Below are 19,517 nucleotides of genomic sequence, written 5' to 3'. Positions count from 1 at the left end.
AGTGGGGGAGTGAGGTCGTCCGAGGAAAACCTGAGCCGCCGAGAAAAGCCGAGCCACCCACCCGGGAGTGGGAAAAGCCGAGCCATCCGGGAGTGGGGAAAGCCGAGCCATCCGGGAGTAGGAAAGCCAGGCTTAGGCGAGTGGCGGCGCCGCGCAGGGAAAGCCGAGCTGCCCCCGCACGGGCCTCGGGATGCGGCGGGGCAGCCCCGCGCGGGCCGCGCCGACACCCGCAGAGGGTTTGCATTGCGCTCAGCCGAGCGAAAGGGACTCGGGTTCAGATCCCCGAATTCGGGCTGGCAACGACGCGCATTGCGAGGCGAGAGAACAGTAAAGGAACCGATCCGGGAGAAGGAGCGGGGAGCGCCGGGGAGAGGGGACCGCGGGGGGATTGGGGAGCAAAGCCGCCGAGCCGCGATTGGTAGCGCTCCCGCCCCCTGATTGATCAAATCGGCTCAAATCTCCGGCGGCACCGGCCGCTCCCGCTGTGTCTGGCCGGCAGCGGAGCGGCGGCGGCGCCCGGAGCCCGGCGAGGCGGCGGCGGAGCTCGGAGGCTGCTCCAGCCCAGGTGGGACCCGCGGTCGGTTGTGCTCGAGTTCGGGGCTCGCTGCGGGCGGAGGGGCCGCGCTGAGGGGTAGGGGGGTTCTGGTGAGTTCCTTGTGCCGGGTTCCCCCGTGTCCCCCCTGCGCTGGGATCGCGGAGGGAGCGGCTGCCCGCGCTCTCCTCCTTGCCCGGATCGCTGGGGACGAGCCGGTGCCGCAGCAGCGATGGCACCGGGTTTGGGGCCGCTGTTTGGGCGGGAGGTGTCCGTGCCCGGCTCGGGGCTGGCCCGGGATGAACTTGAACGTGCCTCAGAGCCCAGAGCGCTGCAGGCGCCGAGCGGGGCAGAAAGCGCCGCATGCTGCCTGCTCCGGGGCCGAGGCTTCTCGGCGCTGCCCTCTCTCTCTGTGAGGAGCCGCTCCGTGGTCCCAGGCAGGGAGCCGAAGCGGCTGTGCCGGCGCTCGGTGTCCCCGGGCTCCGAGCCGCCGGGGCAGGGAATGCGGGGGACAATCGTGAGCCCCCGGGCCTGCTGGTTCTTGCTCCTCGGCAGGCGGACTCCGAGCCGCAGCTGCCCTGCGCCGGCAGCATCCGGCAGCTGCCAGGCGCTCTCAGCGCCTGTCCCGGCACGGAGTTGGGCTGCAGCGGCTGCAGAGCCACAGGGGCCGGGGCTGCGGCGACCGCAGAGCTCCCGGAGGCTGCGCTTGTCCCCGCAGCTGCTGCCGCACCTCTGGGCAGCGGGGACAGCGCAGCCAGAGCTGGCACCGCCCTGCTGAGCCTCGGTGTCCCGCAGGGCCGGGACCAGCAGTGACCTCTCATCGTGTCCCTTTCAGGGTGCCATCACCGCGGGTGTAAAGCTGTTCCCGAGGCGATCTCCGAAAGGATTTGTCAGCACTCCTGATGGGTCGGGAGCAAGGTGCTGTTTGTTTCAGGGAGAGAGATGCTGCCTGTGACCTGGAGGAGAGTGAATTCTGCTCCACTCATAGGGTGGTGAAGGAGGCTCTGGAGAACAGAGCAGCAACAGGGAATGCACTCAGAAGATTCCCGGGTGAGTGCAGGGCCACCCCTGTGGCCTCTAGGGAGGGGACAGTGTCACCTCCCAGGGACAGGGCTGGCAGGTGTGTGGCTGTTTCCCGATGTCTGGAAGAGGCCTGGTGCTCTGCTGGGCTCCATCAGTGGCTGGAAGCAAGAGCCCCAGCTGCCCCCAAGGCTGTGCAGTTCTGCTGCTGCATCCTGTGCCCACAGCTGTGTCCCTGCCTGTGCCCACAGCTGTGTCCCTGGCTGTGCCCAGGCTCTTGGCTCTCTGACTGCCAGCTGAGTGAGGGGCACACTGGCTGAGGGGTCCCTCCTGTGCTCCCTGGGCACGGGGTGAGCAGATTCCAGGGCCGGGTCTGGTTCTCGCAGCCAGCAGCTCTTTCCTGTTCCAGGTAAATGGTTCAGGTGCCATCCCGTGCTCGTGGCGCTGCTGATTCTGCTGCTCCTGGTGCTGGTGCTGGCTTTGGGGATGGCCTTGGCTGTGCAGTCAGGTAAGGGAGGGGCAGCAGGCTGGGCCCAGCCCCTCGGGGCAGAGCGGGGTCCCTGCTCCCTGCAGAGGGGAATCCTCAGACCTTCTCCTCTTCCCCCTCCAGCAGCACAGCTTCCACTTACACCTGCGACTCCGCTGTTGGTTCTGGGCTGTCCCCGTGGCTGGGTTGGGTACAATGGAGTCTGCTACTACTTGTCAAGGGATTACGGCACCTGGGAGCAGGGTCAGGAACGGTGCTCTGAGCTCGGGGCCTCCCTGGCCATTCTCAAGGATGAGGAAATGGTGAGTGAGGGGCTGTGGGTGGTGTGGGGTGGCTGAGGGGAGCCTGGGGGCTGGGCTGGGTGCTGGCAGGGCTGGGGGTGCAGCCCTGTGCCGGGGCCTTGCAGGGAAGGAGCCCCGGCGTGCGGGGGCAGCCCTGGGCCCGTGTCCCCTCGAGGGGCCGGGGCAGCTCCCACTCCTCTCTCCTTGGCAGGATTTGCTCTTCCACCTCTGCGGGAACGTCGATTACTGGCTCAGGCTGCGCAGACGGGGCGAGCGCCTGCACTGGGGGGACGGCAGCAGCTACAGCTCCTGGTGAGTGCCGGGGAGCCGGGCAGGGCCTGGGGGGGCAGAGGCACAAGGTGTTCCCCTGGTGTCTGGACTTGAAAAGACGGGTGTTCTGCTAAGGAAGTCAGGATCCTTCTCTGAAATGGAAAATGTAAACCCCTCCCTCTGAAGAATTATAATTTTTAAATGTTTGGGCTCTCTGGCAAAGATATGTGAATAGGAATAACAGTTCTCAACTAGGAAGGCGAAAAATACAAATGTAGTAGTACAAACAGAAAAAAAAAAAAAAAAACCACAAAAAAACTACTGACAGGGTCAGAGTAGGACCTGGCACCCTGTGGATCAGGGTGGTGGCAGCAGTCCCATTCCATGGTGGCTCAGCCCTCCTGCAGTGTCAGCTGTAGTTCTGTTGGAGCACGGATCCTGGACAAGGTTGGAGTTTTCCTCTGAAGGTCCAGGGCTGGTGTAGATGGGCCTGGTGTTCCCTGGGAATGCAGTGGAGAAGAAAGCTGCTCCTCTGGGAATGCAGCAGGCAAAGCCTGCTGTGGTGTTTCAAGAGTCAGATTGTATCCAGGTACGAATGCTTGGCTCCTCTGTCTGAGTGGAGCATCTCCCCATGGGATGAAGGAATTTTATCAGCCATGCAGGGACACTCACTGGCTATTAACAGGAGATATCTCCTGGAGGGGGATTGGTTGTGGAAGAGATAAAGAAAACTGCCCAATGAACAGCAGAGAACTGCCCCATCTCTAACAGATGGCAATTGAATACACCTATTTCCAACCTAAGACACCTGGGAACCAGCGCTGTCTCTGCTCTTCCCTGCAGGGTTCCTGTCCTGGGCAATTCCGAGTGTGTGTACCTGGCTGACCGTAAATTCAGGAGTATGAGCTGCTCAAATGAGCGGCCGTATGTCTGCAGCAAGGCCCAAGCTGCCCTGTAACAGGGCTGGAGAAAGGACCTTGTCCACACTGGGCAGTGCCAGCTTCAGCTGTCAGCCCAGCACAGGGCTGTCCTGCCTCAGCTGCTCCCTGTGCCTTGCACTTCCTCTCAGGGTCACCTCAGTGCCTGTTCATCCCCAGTGCCAGCGCTGGGCTGGGGGTTCAGAGGAAAAGTCTCTGCAATACATCCTGCCACCCATGCTGCCTGCAGTGACTGGATTGCCCTCATTATATCTGAGAAACACGGATCTCCATTTGAAATTTTTATAGATGTTTATTAAGGGATAAAAGGGATAAAATCCCTCTCTGGGATGATTGGTTATTTGAACACGGTTCACTTAAATTATGTTCTCTATATACTGTGACATTACAGAGTGTCTTTCTGCCATCTTGTCGATTCAACTAAGATTTTTTTTTTCTTGTGTTTCTGTCTTGTTGTATTTTCATTCCCTGATAACGAGAACCAGTAAATTCTTCTTTTCTCCTTTTTTTTTTTCCCCCTCTGGTTTCTCTTTCTATGATCTTGTCTTTCAGATAAAATAGTCCCTGAATGTGGGAAATCACTTAATTATTTTACACCTTTTTCTGAGTTAGTTACATGAAACAATCATTTCAACATTTACAGTCTCTATGATGCTATGGTCTAAGATAGTATCTATTACAGCACTATTTATAAAAGCTATACAGTGCATACATAAACTGACAGATTATACTGTATCAAAAGTGGTAATTACAAATTGTACTGTGTCCGGATTTTTGTGATCAATAGTAACTTGCAAAACAAAAGTGAGTACATAAATGTGAAAGCCAGTACCTGTATTTGTTATTTATATCACTATACAACAAGCTCAAATGGGAGATCCAAATCGCCCTGGGCTCCTGGATGTCATCACAAACTGGCCTGAAGGTGAGAGGGATGTGCTGACGTGTGCACGGGCTGTGTGCCCTGCCGTGTGCATGTGTGCTGCATTGCACTGCAGCTGTGAGTGGGGCTGTGCACAGCTCTGTGCTTGTGAGCGTGCCCGGGTTCTGCAGCCGTGAGCCTGGCTCTGTGTGGGACAGGCGTGTGTTGCTGTGTGTGACACTGCACACGTTGCTGTGCTCGGGCTCTGCGCGCTGGCAGGTCTCGTGCTTGGGGCACGTGTGCCCTGGCAGAGTCTGCACACAGGTGAGGGTCTGTGCAGCACAGGTGTGCTGCTGGGGCAGGCTGGGTGCACACGGTGTGTGCTGCTGGCAATGCCGTGGTGCACGGGAGCTCTGTGCAGGTGAGCAGGTACCTGTGTGTGCGAGCCCTGGCTCTGCACATGTCCCTGTGTGCTGCGGTGCTGATTTCTTCAGCCCGGTTAACTCCCGACACCGTTGGCGAGAGTGGGCCGCCCCTACAAAGCTGCTGAATTTGGGGTGTGGCTGTAGGGCACAGCTGCCCTATGGCACGAGTAAACTGCATTGGGGATAGGACTGCGCCGAGGGCAGGGACAAGGAACAGGGAGAGGTTGTCTGCATGTTTTCCAAAGGTGTTTATTCCCTGGGGGGTCAGGGACAGAAAGACCCTGACCAAAGCCACCATTCAACTTCTGTACGGGGGAGGTCTCAGGCGAGGGTACAAAACTTTAACCAACGGGGAAAAGCTGGGGGAGGAACAGGAGGCGGGGGATGTAATGTTTAAAGCAATAGGGGATTACAGAGGAGGAGAACACGTTCAAAAAAACCAATGGGGCCTCGAGGGATACAAAAATGGCAGGGAAGTTTCCAGAGAAAGGGGCAGGCATGGGGAGGGATTGACAGTCAGTGGGAGGAGGAGCAGGGAACATTTGGGATCAAAGGGCAGGTCTTTGGGAAGATGGACTGACGCTGTTGAGCAGGACGGGAACAGAGAACTCCAGATCAGAAGGCTAAGAAAATGAACTCTCTTTATTTCAAATGTACCACTCTATAGATAGAGAACATCGAGAAGACTAATTTCATTGGTCTTAGAGTAAAAACATGTCACACCATTGGTGTGCAGTGAATGACACACAGTAGCAGAACATATCTATAAACAATGTGAATAACAAGATAGATTAGAGAATTATTTACATTCTTTCCCAACTGTTTTCCAGGCTCTTGCCTGGTTAGAAAACCTTTCTCTTTCTCTCCGACTGAGCTGAGAATACCCACATTTCCTCCGTCTTGTTTACAAAAAGAAAAAAGAAAAGGCGGTGTTTGTGCCCTCCTGCAGGGCCCTTGCAGGAAAGAGAACAAACACAACTCAAGAGCCTTATCAACTCCAATCAATCAAAACCTCAATTTGGATATTGACTCAGAACAGTCAAAGAGATTCCAAACTCTTAGTATAAATTTCAAGAAATCAGTTACCAACTCTAAGATAGTAACAACTCATTGTCAGTCTGCCAAAGGACTGGCAATCCAACTTGTCACAATCCATTTTGTTGGGGAAGATGAAATAGCAAGGCCCTATAAATATGAGGGCCTGGCAAAAGAATCAGAGAATACAGATATCGAGATGAAAACGAGGTTTGAAATACCAAACCTTCATTACTGAGCATCCCGAAAACAATAATGCAATCCCCCCTTTCTGATAGATCCTAAGGTCAAATGGAATGTCCTGTCTCACCCCCCAATGTATGGTTCATCCCATACCTGTAACCCTCCCCTGAAGTATCCGATGTCTGTAACCCCATTGGCCCAAGTCCTGTCCCAGCCCACCTTGAAGCCCCCTGATAAGGTGTGGCCGAGGGACCGGACGCTCTCTCTCTCGGACCTTCCTGCTGGGACACCCACCTGGCACCATCTCTCTCTCTCCCCCCGCTCTCCCCGGGCCTGCCACGAGTTGCGGCTAGCAACTCTAAGCAGGGCCCTTCATCCTTTATAATGAACCCTATGCTCTAAAGACCGGGCCTCAGAGATCCTTCGTCACCACCCACCCAAACCGTCCTGGAGTCCAGCAATCCCCGCAGATTGGCGCCCAACGAGGAAGACCGACCCCCACAGACCGGCAACCCCACGTGTCTGAAGACCTCTTCAGCTTTTCTACCTGTGGGAGATTTCTCCATGGACGGTAACTAAATAACCAGTTGTAGCCTCCTAATCGGTGTCGTGAGCACGGCGTATCGTTGCTGAGCAGCGTAGAAGCCGGAGCTCTGTAACTTTGCCGAGGCAATCCTCGAGCAGGGGAATTCGTTACAAGGTAGCGAGTACCTCTAGCTCTTGGAGGAATTTGCCTGGCAATCCTCGAGCATAGGCGGCTGCTGCTGTGCGGCAGCTACCTAGAGCTCTCTGAGGAAGCTTGCCGTGGCACCCTGCCACGTGCACTGAGCACAGGCGAGCACTGCTCTGCACTGCCCGCACTGAAGCTCTGAGTGGAGTCTGGAGGCCCCGAGCACGGAAAGACGTTCCTGAGCGACGCCTGAAACCGGAGCTCTGAGGGGGACCTCAAGCAGAGTCCTGAGCGTCGACTGGAGTGCCTGGCCAGCCCCCCACGTCGGAGTTCTGAGTGAGGACCCTGCCCCTGCGATATCGAGGTGAGCTACACTGGTGCAAAAATGGGACAATCCCACTCTGCCCCTGATCGGGATCTCTATAAGGAACTTAAGCATTCTTTACGCTGCAGTAACAGTACTTTACCTAAGCAAGAGTTAAAAAACCTTTTAGAATGGACTGTACTTAATTTCCCGAATGCGGACCGTTCAGCCGTCTTTACCAGAGACTTTTGGGACTCAGTTGGAAATAGACTCTTTAATGATATTTCGCGCCGGGATTTGACTGGCGTTCCCCTTCTCCCGGCGTGCAAAGCATTGGTTGAGCTCTTTGCTGCACAGCAAACGCCCGCGGCAGCCGCTCAGCCTGGCCACGCTGTCCCCGAGAATCCCCTCCACGCTGCCGCGAGTCCGCAGCGCGGCACGCCCCCCGCCTCCCCCCCGCGCCACGCGGCTGCGGCGTCCGCGGCCCCTCCCCCCGCCCTCGTGATCGCGGCGTCCGTTGCCCCAGCCCCCCCACCGGACCCCGCGGCCCCTCCCCCCGCCCATGCGGTCGCGGCGTCCGTTGCCCCGGCCCCCCCCACCGGACCCCGCGGCCCCTCCCGCTGCCCCCTCCATCCCCGCACCCCCCACTCCACTAACTTCTGCTGCTCCGGTTGGCGCGGTTCGCCCCCCCCGCTCCGTGTCGGGCCCCTCCTCCGCCTCCGCCCCAGCGAGCCCGCCCAGCAATGTGATCGCGGCAACACCCCCCGCTGCTGGCGCTGCACCGGCCCCGGCCCCCCCTCCCCCCGCGGCCCCGACTGTACCCCCCCTCCCCCCCGCGAGTCCCGCCGCTCCCCCAGCCATGTGCTGTGTCTCTGTGGCTACAGCCATCGCTGGCCTCCTGCAGAGTCACGCGGCCACGTTTCTGCAAGCAGCTCATGCTCCCGTCGCTGCCGCGGCGCAGGCTGACACGGCAGCGTCCTTTGTGCCGCGGGACGGAGCGGTCCAGCCCGCCAAGCCGCCCCGCGCCTCCCGCGCGGTGGCTCCCCCACCGTTGTCACTGCCCCCCTCAGACACGCCCACCGCCATCGTCCCGTGCCTCCCCGACCGCCCGGCCCCTGCTCCAGCCCAGCTTGCGAGCTACCAGCCGCTGAGCTCCGCGGCACAGACGCCGGCTTGCTCCCAGCGCCCTGTCCCCGCTCCGCGGCGATCCCTGGCCAGCCCCCCCCCTTCCTACCACCGCTGCGGCTGCGCCGGGGACCACGGCCACCGCCGGAACCGCGACAGCAGCCCAGCCCCCTGCTTCCGAGCCCCCCAGTGCACCGCTGTTTGCGGCGCCGCTGCCGGCTCGGAGCGCCGCGGCGCCGCCGCAGCCCGACCCGCCCCCATCGCGTAGGGGTGCCCTGGGGCTACACGCCGCGGCGCTGCCACCCCCTGCGGGCGGCGGCGCCCTGCCGTTCCCTTCTGTGGCCACAGAGACGGTCCCTGCTGCGCTCCCCGAGGCGGCCGCCATGATGCCTCACCACGCGGACCCCGTGACACGCCCCCCGCATGCGCAGTCCCTGCGACCCTCGGAAGACCTGCCTCACGCCGCGACACCGCCGCCGCCCCCCCCACGCCGCCTCCGCCGCGCCCTTGATCCAGCCTCCCGGCACCCACACGCTCCATGCTGCAGTCCACCCCCAGCCGACATCACCGTGCCCTCCCACGCCAGCACCATCGCTCCCAATTCCAGCCGCAGGACACCAGCCTGCGTCGCCAGAACTTCCGGGATCACCGCATCTACAAGTGTCTCCGCCCACACCACCAGCCCAGCCGGAGCCTGTTACAGCCTCATCACAAGTGGCCCCCACTGCAGCGCGCCTCGCACAGCCTCTGGAAACCCCAACGCTACAGCCACCAGCAGTTCCTGCGCAGACGCAGCCTCCAGCCACCCTTCACCTGCCTCCATCGCCACCGGGTACCGTGCCGCAGCCACCGCATCCTGCACCTGACCCAAGCAGGACTGGACTACAACCAAGCACACAAACCGTGCAACGAGAAGGGGGAGGGTCGAATGTGACACACATGGAGAACTGTATTGCATTTCCAAATGCCAACCCTCTTAATGCTGAAAAGTCACCAGCATCAATCACAAATTTAGAAAATCCCCAGAAAAGTTCTGACAATCTTCAACTGACAGACTGGAATCAAATAACACGTGACATTTGCAAAGAGGAAAGCCTAAACCCTATAGCACTGCCTGTGATATTCAGCCAGCAAGCCGGTGGTCCCAGAACTTGGACAGCTATCCCATCTCATGAGGTGAAAGAATTGCGAAAAGCAATAAAGGACAATGGTATCTCCTCTCCATATTTTAGACAACTGCTGAAAAGTACCCTGGAAGGACATACACTCACACCAAATGACTGTAAAAATCTTGCTGCTATAATTCTTACAGACTCACAGTATATACTATGGGAACTTAAATGGAAGAGACTGCTTACAGGGGTACTAAACACTTATAGACAATGTACTGATGCAGACCTTCGTGCCCTCACCCTGTCTAAATTGATAGGTGACCCACCGGATGACCAGAATGAAAATCAAGTGAATTTACCCAGAATGGTGTTAGATGACATAAAAAAGATGGCTCGCAAAGCTTTTTTGCAAGTTCAGCCTGCAGGAACTTTTGAAAAAGCCTACAATCTAATTAGTCAAGAGTCATCTGAACCATTCACCTCATTTGTGGACCGGGTGATCCAAGCAGCAGAAAGACAATGCGGTGATGATATAGCCCGTCCAATAGTGATACGGGACATCATTGAAAATAATGCAAACGTGGAATGCAAGAGAGTCATCAAAGCCCTGGGAAAAGAAAGACCTACAGTGCCTGAAATGATTGATGCCTGCAGCAAAATTGGGAGCCCACAGCATGTAGCAACAGTTCGAGTAAATGAACTTGGAGAAACTCTAGGAGAGAAAATTGAAAGGGCTCTTACAGCACAAGTAGCGCAAGCAAAAGCACAGGCAGCACGAGCAGAAGCACGAGACCAAAAACTTACTGAAATCCTAACTGCCTTGCATCTAAGGTCCCAGCAAAAAGCGTGAAGCCCGTTGACACCCTCACATCAGCCAGTACTTCCACAAGTACAAACCAAGAAGCAAGCATCCAGACCTGAGCTGCGCAGAATCATCAGGAGAAAGTGATCTGCCAGGAACAGCTCAAGAAAAGAATGAAGTTTTATCGTTTGCACGCGTACATGTTGCTTTTGTTCTTTTGTTTTAGTTCTTGTAGTGAAGCTTTACCTGTAAGTCAATCAAATACGAATGTCTGGGTTGCTTTAGCCAAGTCTTCAGGCTCTGATACCATCTGTCTATCCATCCTGGCTAGACGATTTGTTTGATGGTTAGAGCTTTGCACCTTGGCTAAAGGAACTCTGTAAAGTAGGTTTGATTATTCTGATAGTGATAATTGTAGTTTTAGTAGCAGTACCCTGTATACTTCAGTGTGTGCAGAACATAATGAGTAAGACAGTATCTAGCATCTTAGTTGTTCATCAGAACGGGGGAGATGTTGGGGAAGATGAAATAGCAAGGCCCTATAAATATGAGGGCCTGGCAAAAGAATCAGAGAATACAGATATCGAGATGAAAACGAGGTTTGAAATACCAAACCTTCATTACTGAGCATCCCGAAAACAATAATGCAATCCCCCCTTTCTGATAGATCCTAAGGTCAAATGGAATGTCCTGTCTCACCCCCCAATGTATGGTTCATCCCATACCTGTAACCCTCCCCTGAAGTATCCGATGTCTGTAACCCCATTGGCCCAAGTCCTGTCCCAGCCCACCTTGAAGCCCCCTGATAAGGTGTGGCCGAGGGACCGGACGCTCTCTCTCTCGGACCTTCCTGCTGGGACACCCACCTGGCACCATCTCTCTCTCTCCCCCCGCTCTCCCCGGGCCTGCCACGAGTTGCGGCTAGCAACTCTAAGCAGGGCCCTTCATCCTTTATAATAAACCCTATGCTCTAAAGACCGGGCCTCAGAGATCCTTCGTCACCACCCACCCAAACCGTCCTGGAGTCCAGCAATCCCCGCACATTTCCCAGTGTGAGCAGATGCCCACATGACAGAAAAGAAGGCATTAACAACATCTGCACATACCCAAATCAGCCAAATTTGGAATTTGGCAAGATGAGTAACATCTGTTTGCCACAGCTGCAAAGCCCTTAGGCCTCTGAGATTTATCCCAGCCAGTAAGGTGCAGCAGGTCAAGCCTTGGCTGGCATTCATCAAATTGCTTTTGCAAGGTGTGTGCACTTGATAGAAGAATCATGCAAGGCTTTTGGCCCATGCAGTCATGTCCTCAATGAACCACTTGAGGGACATATGAAATGCCATGGCCACAGCCCTTAATTCAATCACTTGGGCCGAGGCTGTTGTGGCTTTCCAGTACTTTGAGCTGTTAGCTCTTTCCCTTTTTTTTTTTTTTTTTTTTAAGAAAAACCAGCAGCACCTGCGGCCTCTAGGACCCTGCGGTGCTCGGCGAGGCGGAGGACCCGGTCCAGGGGGCCGGGCCAAGCGTCCCAAACCTGGCCGGGGGCACGGAGAGCCCAGGCTCTCTGCCGAGCCAAGATTCACGCGGCTCGGTCCCTCCCCCCAGCTTCTCATAGGTATCACTTGGGGACCCTGAATCTGGGGTCCCTGGGACACTCCATGGCCACCCACAGATGGACGACCTATTCTAACTTTATATTTCGGTGCACGCCTCCACCAGGCTGCAAGAATCCCGGCAATTCCTCCGGCTTTTCGCCCTCCCCCCACCCCACCTGGCCATAGATGAAGCCACAGCTTCAAAGGACCCCGCTTCTCCCGCTCTGCGAACAGGAGCAGGACGCGCGGACAGGGGAGGTTTTCCCGGGAATATAAAATTCCACCCTGGTTTTGGGGATCTTGGCACCACTCATGCCTGCCCAGTACAAGGGGCTGCTCCTCGCTCTCAGTTCAGTGTGTTTGTCCTGCCGCGGGATACAATGGACTGAATCGCGGCTCCACCCCCATCCCCAGCCACGGTAGCAGCAGCAGTGGCGCTGCTGCGGACCAAGCCGGTGTTCGCTCCCGCTGCCTCTGCCTCAGTGGGACAGAGCTCGGGGCAGTCTGGGGGAAGCGGAGGGAGTGGTGGGCTGGATGCAGCCTCTGAAACAAACAGGCTGGATGTGTTGTCCAGCACAAGGCTGCCTGCTTCTGCCGGCGGCGGTGAATCACAGGGCGAAGTCGCTGCTGAGTCGGCTTCAGGCAGCGCGGCGATGGGAGCCGCTGTGCCCTGCGGGCGCTCCCCGCCCGCAGCGAGCGGCGCGGGGGGTGCAGTTTCCCCCGCGGCGTGGCACGCCGGCAGCCCAAGCGGAGCGGGCGGCGCGGCTTCGGCAGCGTCTTTCGGCGCTGGCGGTCCCGGGGTCGGCGACGATGTCGGTCCCGGGGTGGGGGGCCGCGGCGGCGGCTCTCTCAAGAGTGGCGCTGGCGGTCGCGGCGGGCTCGCTCCGGGCGGAGCGGTGGGTGGAGCGGCAGGCGGGGCGGCGAACCCCGCTGCCGGCAGGTGTGGCGCCATGGCCGGCGCTGGTATCTCAAAGGATATCAAATCTGTCGGTCCGCTCGGTGCGCAGGGAGGCGGACCGGGAGGCAATTGCTCCTGTCCCGTTGGCAAAGCCGAGGCCCCCGCGTGCGGCGGGGGGCGTGCCAGGGGATGGATCAGAGGCTCCATTGCCGGTCCCGGCAGTACCAGAGGGTGGGACCGGTACATCTGCGGAGGCTCCATCAGCGAAGGAGTCAGGGGGGCTCCAGCCCCCACCGCGTCGTGGACTGCGGGCGGCGCCGGCCCCCCCGCGAATGCGCTCTGGAAAGGGGGGGCTGCAGAGCCGCGGGCTGTGGCGGCACGGCGTGCCGCGCAATCAGTGGCCGATCTGTCGACAAAGAATATCTTGGCTGAACGTAGTCACAGGGGTGGGAATACTTGGGCTTAGCATGAGTTCTCGGCGACACGTGAAGTCCGCGGGGCGTCCCAGCGTCTCTCGCAGACCCACTCTGCGCCGTGGCGGGCCTGGGCACCGCCCCGCCCGCCTGTCGCCCACTGATTCCCGAGACACCGCTGCATACCGAAGCGGCATCCTCATTTCCCGACAGCTCCCATTCGGAGTCACTGCTCCTCGGGGTCTTACGAGGCAAGGCCGTATAGATGCATCCCCAGACTGCAAACAGAGCAGACGCTGTACCGTCCCTCTTCCTCACTTGCTTCAGGAGGCACCGGCCCAAATCGTTCCAGACTTTACGATCAAAGGCGAAACTAAGATCTGCAGGAAATCCATGGTCCCGAGCCCAACTCAGGAGCCTGATGAAGTCATCATCCGAGAGCTGGATACCCAATTTGGGGCCCAGCCTTGCCAAGCAGTCAAGACCACCCGTTCAGCCGTAGATGGCTGGTTCCCCATTGTTAGGAAACCCTCCCTTAGCAGACGTCCACTTCAAGAGACAGTCCACTAGTTCAGGGAAAACCGTCCCACTCAGTTCTCGGCTTCTAAGAGCCAACCCGCGGTCCAGACAGGACCAAGCCTTCTCCGGAAGGCACACGGTTTCAGCGTTACCTCTCTCAGGAGGCCAAAGGTGTCCGGCCAGAGCCTCCAGGCTACTGGCGTGGAGCTGCGCAGCAAAGCCCCCCCACAAGACGCTGTGGTTCGGGGCTTCAGCCGACGCTGCAATTCCACGAGGCGTCACCAGATGACGCTGTTGAGCAGGACGGGAACAGAGAACTCCAGATCAGAAGGCTAAGAAAATGAGCTCGGATTTATTTCAAATGTACCACTCTATATATAGAGAACATCGAGAAGACTCATTTCATTGGTCTTAGAGTAAAAACATCCCACACCATTGGTGTGCAGTGAATGACGCACAGTAGCAGAACATATCTATAAACAATGTGAATAACAAGATAGATTAGAGAATTATTTACATTCTTTCCCAACTGTTTCCCAGGCTCTTGCCTGGTTAGAAAACCTTTCTCTTTCTCTCTGACTGAGCTGAGAATACACAATGGACAACTGGGGAGAAACCAACAACACAGGGGGAAAAGGAACAATCTATTAATGACAAAATATGTTATAACAATATACAATAGGGGCAGTTATAAAACTGAATGCTAGGACTGAATTACAATTAAAAACACACAGTGCAACACCTGTGTGCCCTCATGGGCTGGGCATGCCCAGGGACATGGCTTTGGATACATATATATATTTACTCTGGAGATATATATATATATACACACCTGTGTTTGTGTCTGCTGCATCACTACCGAGCTCTGCTGGCTGGAGTGGCCCCTGGCTCCCTGTGTATACTCTGCTCTTGTAAGGAGAAGAATTTGCCTCTATGTATAAGTTTCCCAAAAGGTGGATGTAACGTTGTGTACAGTGATTTCCATCAAATTGAATAGTGTTGAAGTTTCCATTAAATCCCCATAAACAGGGGTATCTGCAATTGTGGTGATCCACTGCTGTTCTAACCCACGTTCCCTAAAAACTGCTGCCATCAGAAGGGGGTGCTAGGCCAAGTGCTAAACCTCTCTGGGACTGTAGCGCTTCCTAGGCCATGCAGTCCCCTTGTGCCAGCAGCGGTGGGTGACTACAGTAAGACTCAATTACCCTTTCAAATAATGAAATACACAAGGCTGTGCTGTGGACATTGCCTTCAGTGCTCACCCCTCAGTGGGGAGGTCCCTTTCAGGTACTGCTCACCACTGAATGGGCTGTGCCAAGCGCAGAGCTAGAGCGGGCTCACGTCAACAGAATTACAGGCTGGTGAAAGAACCCAAAGAATAGACTGCAACATCCAGACTGGGTGAGAGATAACCAGAGAAGCTCAAAGATGTCCCAAAAGTGCAGTCGAGCTTCCACCAGCTTGAAGATTAACTAACACTTTAGGTGGGGAGTAAATAATAATAAACTGTATCGTTTATTGATGTAATTGTCCTGTTTTGATAGATGAAAGTTACAAGCATCTGTTGAGGGGAAGTACACAGGGAACCATAAGAGCTACTGGGGAGGTTTCCTTAAGGACCAACAAGTAGAGTAAAACAAGAAACAGAGGGCCAGACCAGGTTGGCCCCTGTGTCCACCACCGAGAAGTTTCCATAGCCCTGCTGTGGGCAGCAATCCCGTAGGCATGGTAAGGTGGGGGCAAGAAAGCCACACCAGAGCTCTGTCATTCCTCAGCTGCCTTTTAATACAACAGGGACTAGAAGGCAAAGCTGAGTTGGCCTCTGTACTCACCACTAAGATACACCTGCTATGGGTAGCAACCCCACTGGCACGGTAGATGGGGGTAAAAAAGCCATACCAGACCTCAGTGATTCCATTTGGTCCATTCCAAATAAGCGTGTCTAAAGAAAACCTGAGATGTTTTCCTTCTGTTCAAACTGTCCTCACCCACATCAACAGATGTTAGTATGATTCATGGCAAATCAGGACTGAAAACAAGAAGTACCTTTTTGAGCCATATGACTTGACTCAAAGGAAAAGAGAAAAGGGATTTTTTATAGGTGACTAATGTGATGGGTGGCTCTCCAATGAAGAGATAGATATTACGTGTATATTAGGAGAAGTTTGTAGATGTATAGTGCTGTTACTGCAATATGACCTCCCACAGTCCCCTTTCCCCTCCCCCTTGTAACAGCCTCAGTAGCCAGGGCATTTGGGGAGGGCCGGCTTCTTACCAGGAGGGGCAGCAGGACCACACCTGAGCTCCAGTCGAGATGTAAGGAAGTGATCTGCACCAGTGCACGGCAGAGAAGGGGTTCACTGACAAAGCGTTGGGAGGGGCTGAGGGTATAGAAGGCAGAGCATCCATTTTGTAAAAGGGCACGGGGCTGATAGTCCCAGAGACCCCAGCGCTGTAATTTTTCCTTATTCATCACTTGTTGTATTTTTTGTTAAGGTTTAATAAACAACCTGTAAAATTTTAGAAGTGAGGGTCGTTTCTCACATCTTCCAAGGACAATCCAAAAGTCTCACCTTCAGGCCAGTTTGTGATGACATCCAGGAGCCCAGGGCGATTTGGATCTCCCATTTGAGCTTGTTGTATAGTGATATAAATAACAAATACAGGTACTGGCTTTCACATTTATGTACTCACTTTTGTTTTGCAAGTTACTATTGATCACAAAAATCCGGACACAGTACAATTTGTAATTACCACTTTTGATACAGTATAATCTGTCAGTTTATGTATGCACTGTATAGCTTTTATAAATAGTGCTGTAATAGATACTATCTTAGACCATAGCATCATAGAGACTGTAAATGTTGAAATGATTGTTTCATGTAACTAACTCAGAAAAAGGTGTAAAATAATTAAGTGATTTCCCACATTCAGGGACTATTTTATCTTAAAGACAAGATCATGGAAAGAGAAACCAGAGGGAAAAAAAAAGGGAGAAAAGAAGAATTTACTGGTTCTCGTTATCAGGGAATGAAAATACAACAAGATAGAAACACAAGAAAAAAAAATCTTAGTTGAATCGACAAGATGGCAGAAAGACACTCTGTAATGTCACAGTATATAGAGAACATAATTTAAGTGAACCGTGTTCAAATAACCAATCATCCCAGAGAGGGATTTTATCCCTTTTATCCCTTAATAAACATCTATAAAAATTTCAAATGGAGATCCGTGTTTCTCAGATATAATGAGGGCAATCCAGTCACTGCAGGCAGCATGGGTGGCAGGATGTATTGCAGAGACTTTTCCTCTGAACCCCCAGCCCAGCGCTGGCACTGGGGATGAACAGGCACTGAGGTGACCCTGAGAGGAAGTGCAAGGCCCAGGGAACAGCTGAAGAAGGACAGCCCTGTGCTGGGCTAACAGCTGAAGCTGGCACTGCCCAGCGTGGACAAGTTCCTTTCTCCAGCCCTGTTACAGGGGAGCTTGGGCCTTGCTGCAGACATACGGCCGCTCATTTGAGCAGCTCATACTCCTGAATTTATCGTCAGCCAGGTACACACACTCGGAATTGCCCAGGACAGGAACCCTGCAGGGAGGAGCAGAGACAGCGCTGGTTCCCAGGGGAGCACCTTGTGCCCCTGTCCCCCCAGGCCCTGCCCGGCTCCCCGGCACTCACGAGGAGCTGTAGCTGCTGCCATCCCCCCAGTGCAGGCGCTCGCCCCGTCTGCGCAGCCCGAGCCAGTAATCGACGTTCCCACGGAGGCGGAAGAGCAAATCCTGCCAAGGAGAGAGGAGTGGGAGCTGCCCCGGCCCCTCGGGAGGACACGGGCCCGGGGCTGCCCCCGCACGCCGGGGCTCCTTCCCTGCAAGGCCCCGGCACAGGGCTGCACCCCCAGCCCTACCAGCACCCAGCCCGGCCCAGGAGCACCCCCAGGCTCCCCTCAGCCACCCCACACCACCCACAGCCCCTCACTCACCATTTCCTCATCCTTGAGAATGGCCAGGGAGGCCCCGAGCTCGGAGCACCGTTCCTGACCCTGCTCCCAGGTGCCGTAATCCCTTGACAAGTAGTAGCAGACCCCATTGTACCCAACCCAGCCAAGGGGACAGCCCAGAACCAACAGCGGTGTCACAGGTGTAAGTGGAAGCTGTGCTGCTGGAGGGGGAAGAGGAGAAGGTCTGAGGATTCCCCTCTGCAGGGAGCAGGGACCCCGCTCTGCCCCGAGGGGCTGGGCCCAGCCTGCTGCCCCTCCCTTACCTGACTGCACAGCCAAGGCCACCCCCAAAGCCAGCACCAGCACCAGGAGCAGCAGAATCAGCAGCGCCACGAGCACGGGATGGCACCTGAACCATTTACCTGGAACAGGAAAGAGCTGCTGGCTGCGAGAACCAGACCCGGCCCTGGAATCTGCTCACCCCGTGCCCAGGGAGCACAGGAGGGACCCCTCAGCCAGTGTGCCCCTCACTCAGCTGGCAGCCAGAGAGCCAAGAGCCTGGGCACAGCCAGGGACACAGCTGTGGGGAGAGGCTGCAGCAGCAGAACTGCACAGCCTTGGGGGCAGCTGGGGCTCTTGCTTCCAGCCACTGATGGAGCCCAGCAGAGCACCAGGCCTCTTCCAGACATCGGGAAACAGCCACACACCTGCCAGCCCTGTCCCTGGGAGGTGACACTGTCCCCTCCCTAGAGGCCACAGGGGTGGCCCTGCACTCACCCGGGAATCTTCTGAGTGCATTCCCTGTTGCTGCTCTGTTCTCCAGAGCCTCCTTCACCACCCCATGAGTGGAGCAGAATTCACTCTCCTCCAGGTCACAGGCAGCATCTCTCCCCCTGAAACAAACAGCACCTTGCTCCCGACCCATCAGGAGTGCTGACAAATCCTTTCGGAGATCGCCTCGGGAACAGCTTTACACCCGCGGTGATGGCACCCTGAAAGGGACACGATGAGAGGTCACTGCTGGTCCCGGCCCTGCGGGACACCGAGGCTCAGCAGGGCGGTGCCAGCTCTGGCTGCGCTGTCCCCGCTGCCCAGAGGTGCGGCAGCAGCTGCGGGGACAAGCGCAGCCTCCGGGAGCTCTGCGGTCGCCGCAGCCCCGGCCCCTGTGGCTCTGCAGCCGCTGCAGCCCAGCTCCGTGCCGGGACAGGCGCTGAGAGCGCCTGGCAGCTGCCGGATGCTGCCGGCGCAGGGCAGCTGCGGCTCGGAGTCCGCCTGCCGAGGAGCAAGAACCAGCAGGCCCGGGGCTCACGATTGTCCCCCGCATTCCCTGCCCCGGCGGCGCGGAGCCCGGGGACACCGAGCGCCGGCACAGCCGCTTCGGCTCCCTGCCTGGGACCACGGAGCGGCTCCTCGCAGAGAGAGAGGGCAGCGCCGAGAAGCCTCGGCCCCGGAGCAGGCAGCATGCGGCGCTTTCTGCCCCGCTCGGCACGTGGAACGCTTTGGGCTCTGAGGCACGTTCAAGTTCATCCCGGGCCAGCCCCGAGCCGGGCACGGACACCTCCCGCCCGAGCAGCGGCCCCAAGCCCGCAGCGAGCCCCGAGCTGCGGCACAACCGACCGCGAGTCCCACCTGTGCTGGAGCCGCCTCCGAGCTCCGGGCGCCGCCGCCGCTCCGCTCCCGGCCAGACCCCCCGGGCACGGGCGCTGCCGCCGCACGGTGGAGCCGATGGAGGGGGAAGCGGCTTTGGCCGTTCGGAACAAACAGCGCCCGGGGAAGCAGCGAGAGGCGGGGAGGAGAGGGGGCGAGGGACGGAGCCTGTTTGGGAGTGGCTGCACAAAAAGCATGTTAGCAGCGAGCCCGCGGCAATCGGGAAGGAGCCTGGCCGGGATCCAAGGAACGCACTCAGGGCGCGTTTCCAGGGCTCCGGAGTCACAGCTGGTGAGGGAGCCTGCCAGGAGAGGGACTTGGTCAGGATTGTGATTTGTGAACGGAGATGGGCTGGAGGGAGATGTGCTGGTTGGAGGCCTCCTGGGCCGTGGTGATCATGAAATTACAGTGTTCTCGATATTTGGTGATATCAGGAGGAACATCAAGAAAGTTTTTACATT

General features: G+C 56.8%; 2 protein-coding genes across 6 annotated transcripts; one reads left to right on the top strand and one right to left on the bottom strand.

Annotated features, from left to right (window-relative positions):
- The first annotated feature begins 447 nt into the window (after positions 1–447).
- On the top strand, positions 448–4,459 carry LOC128810740 (C-type lectin domain family 2 member B-like). 3 transcript variants are annotated; one of them, XM_053983847.1, is made up of 6 exons: positions 448–565; positions 1,368–1,582; positions 1,962–2,060; positions 2,163–2,341; positions 2,532–2,632; positions 4,394–4,459. In XM_053983847.1, exons 2-6 carry the CDS (start codon positions 1,435–1,437, stop codon positions 4,449–4,451), a joined length of 585 nt encoding a protein of 194 aa, XP_053839822.1. In that variant the 5' UTR covers positions 448–565; positions 1,368–1,434; the 3' UTR covers positions 4,452–4,459. The 3 variants fall into 3 exon arrangements, with proteins under 3 accessions (XP_053839822.1, XP_053839821.1, XP_053839820.1); XM_053983846.1 differs by lacking the exon at positions 4,394–4,459 and adding an exon at positions 3,434–4,352 and having other exon boundaries at positions 2,166–2,341; XM_053983845.1 differs by lacking the exon at positions 4,394–4,459 and adding an exon at positions 3,434–4,352.
- An 11,686-nt stretch (positions 4,460–16,145) lies between these two features.
- On the bottom strand, positions 16,146–19,123 carry LOC128810741 (C-type lectin domain family 2 member B-like). Of its 3 annotated transcripts, XM_053983849.1 has the most exons (6): positions 19,039–19,123; positions 18,187–18,401; positions 17,733–17,831; positions 17,452–17,630; positions 17,151–17,251; positions 16,146–17,060 (listed from the first exon to the last, which is right to left on the bottom strand). In XM_053983849.1, exons 2-6 carry the CDS (start codon positions 18,332–18,334, stop codon positions 16,946–16,948), a joined length of 642 nt encoding a protein of 213 aa, XP_053839824.1. In that variant the 5' UTR covers positions 18,335–18,401; positions 19,039–19,123; the 3' UTR covers positions 16,146–16,945. The 3 variants fall into 3 exon arrangements, with proteins under 3 accessions (XP_053839824.1, XP_053839823.1, XP_053839825.1); XM_053983848.1 differs by lacking the exon at positions 19,039–19,123 and having other exon boundaries at positions 18,187–18,634; XM_053983850.1 differs by lacking the exon at positions 19,039–19,123 and having other exon boundaries at positions 17,452–17,627; positions 18,187–18,634.
- Positions 19,124–19,517: the final 394 nt, after the last annotated feature.

This window comes from Vidua macroura, chromosome 8 (genome assembly GCF_024509145.1).
Source record: "Vidua macroura isolate BioBank_ID:100142 chromosome 8, ASM2450914v1, whole genome shotgun sequence".
Lineage (NCBI taxonomy): Eukaryota > Metazoa > Chordata > Aves > Passeriformes > Viduidae > Vidua > Vidua macroura.
This window is presented reverse-complemented; position numbering and strand designations above follow the sequence as displayed.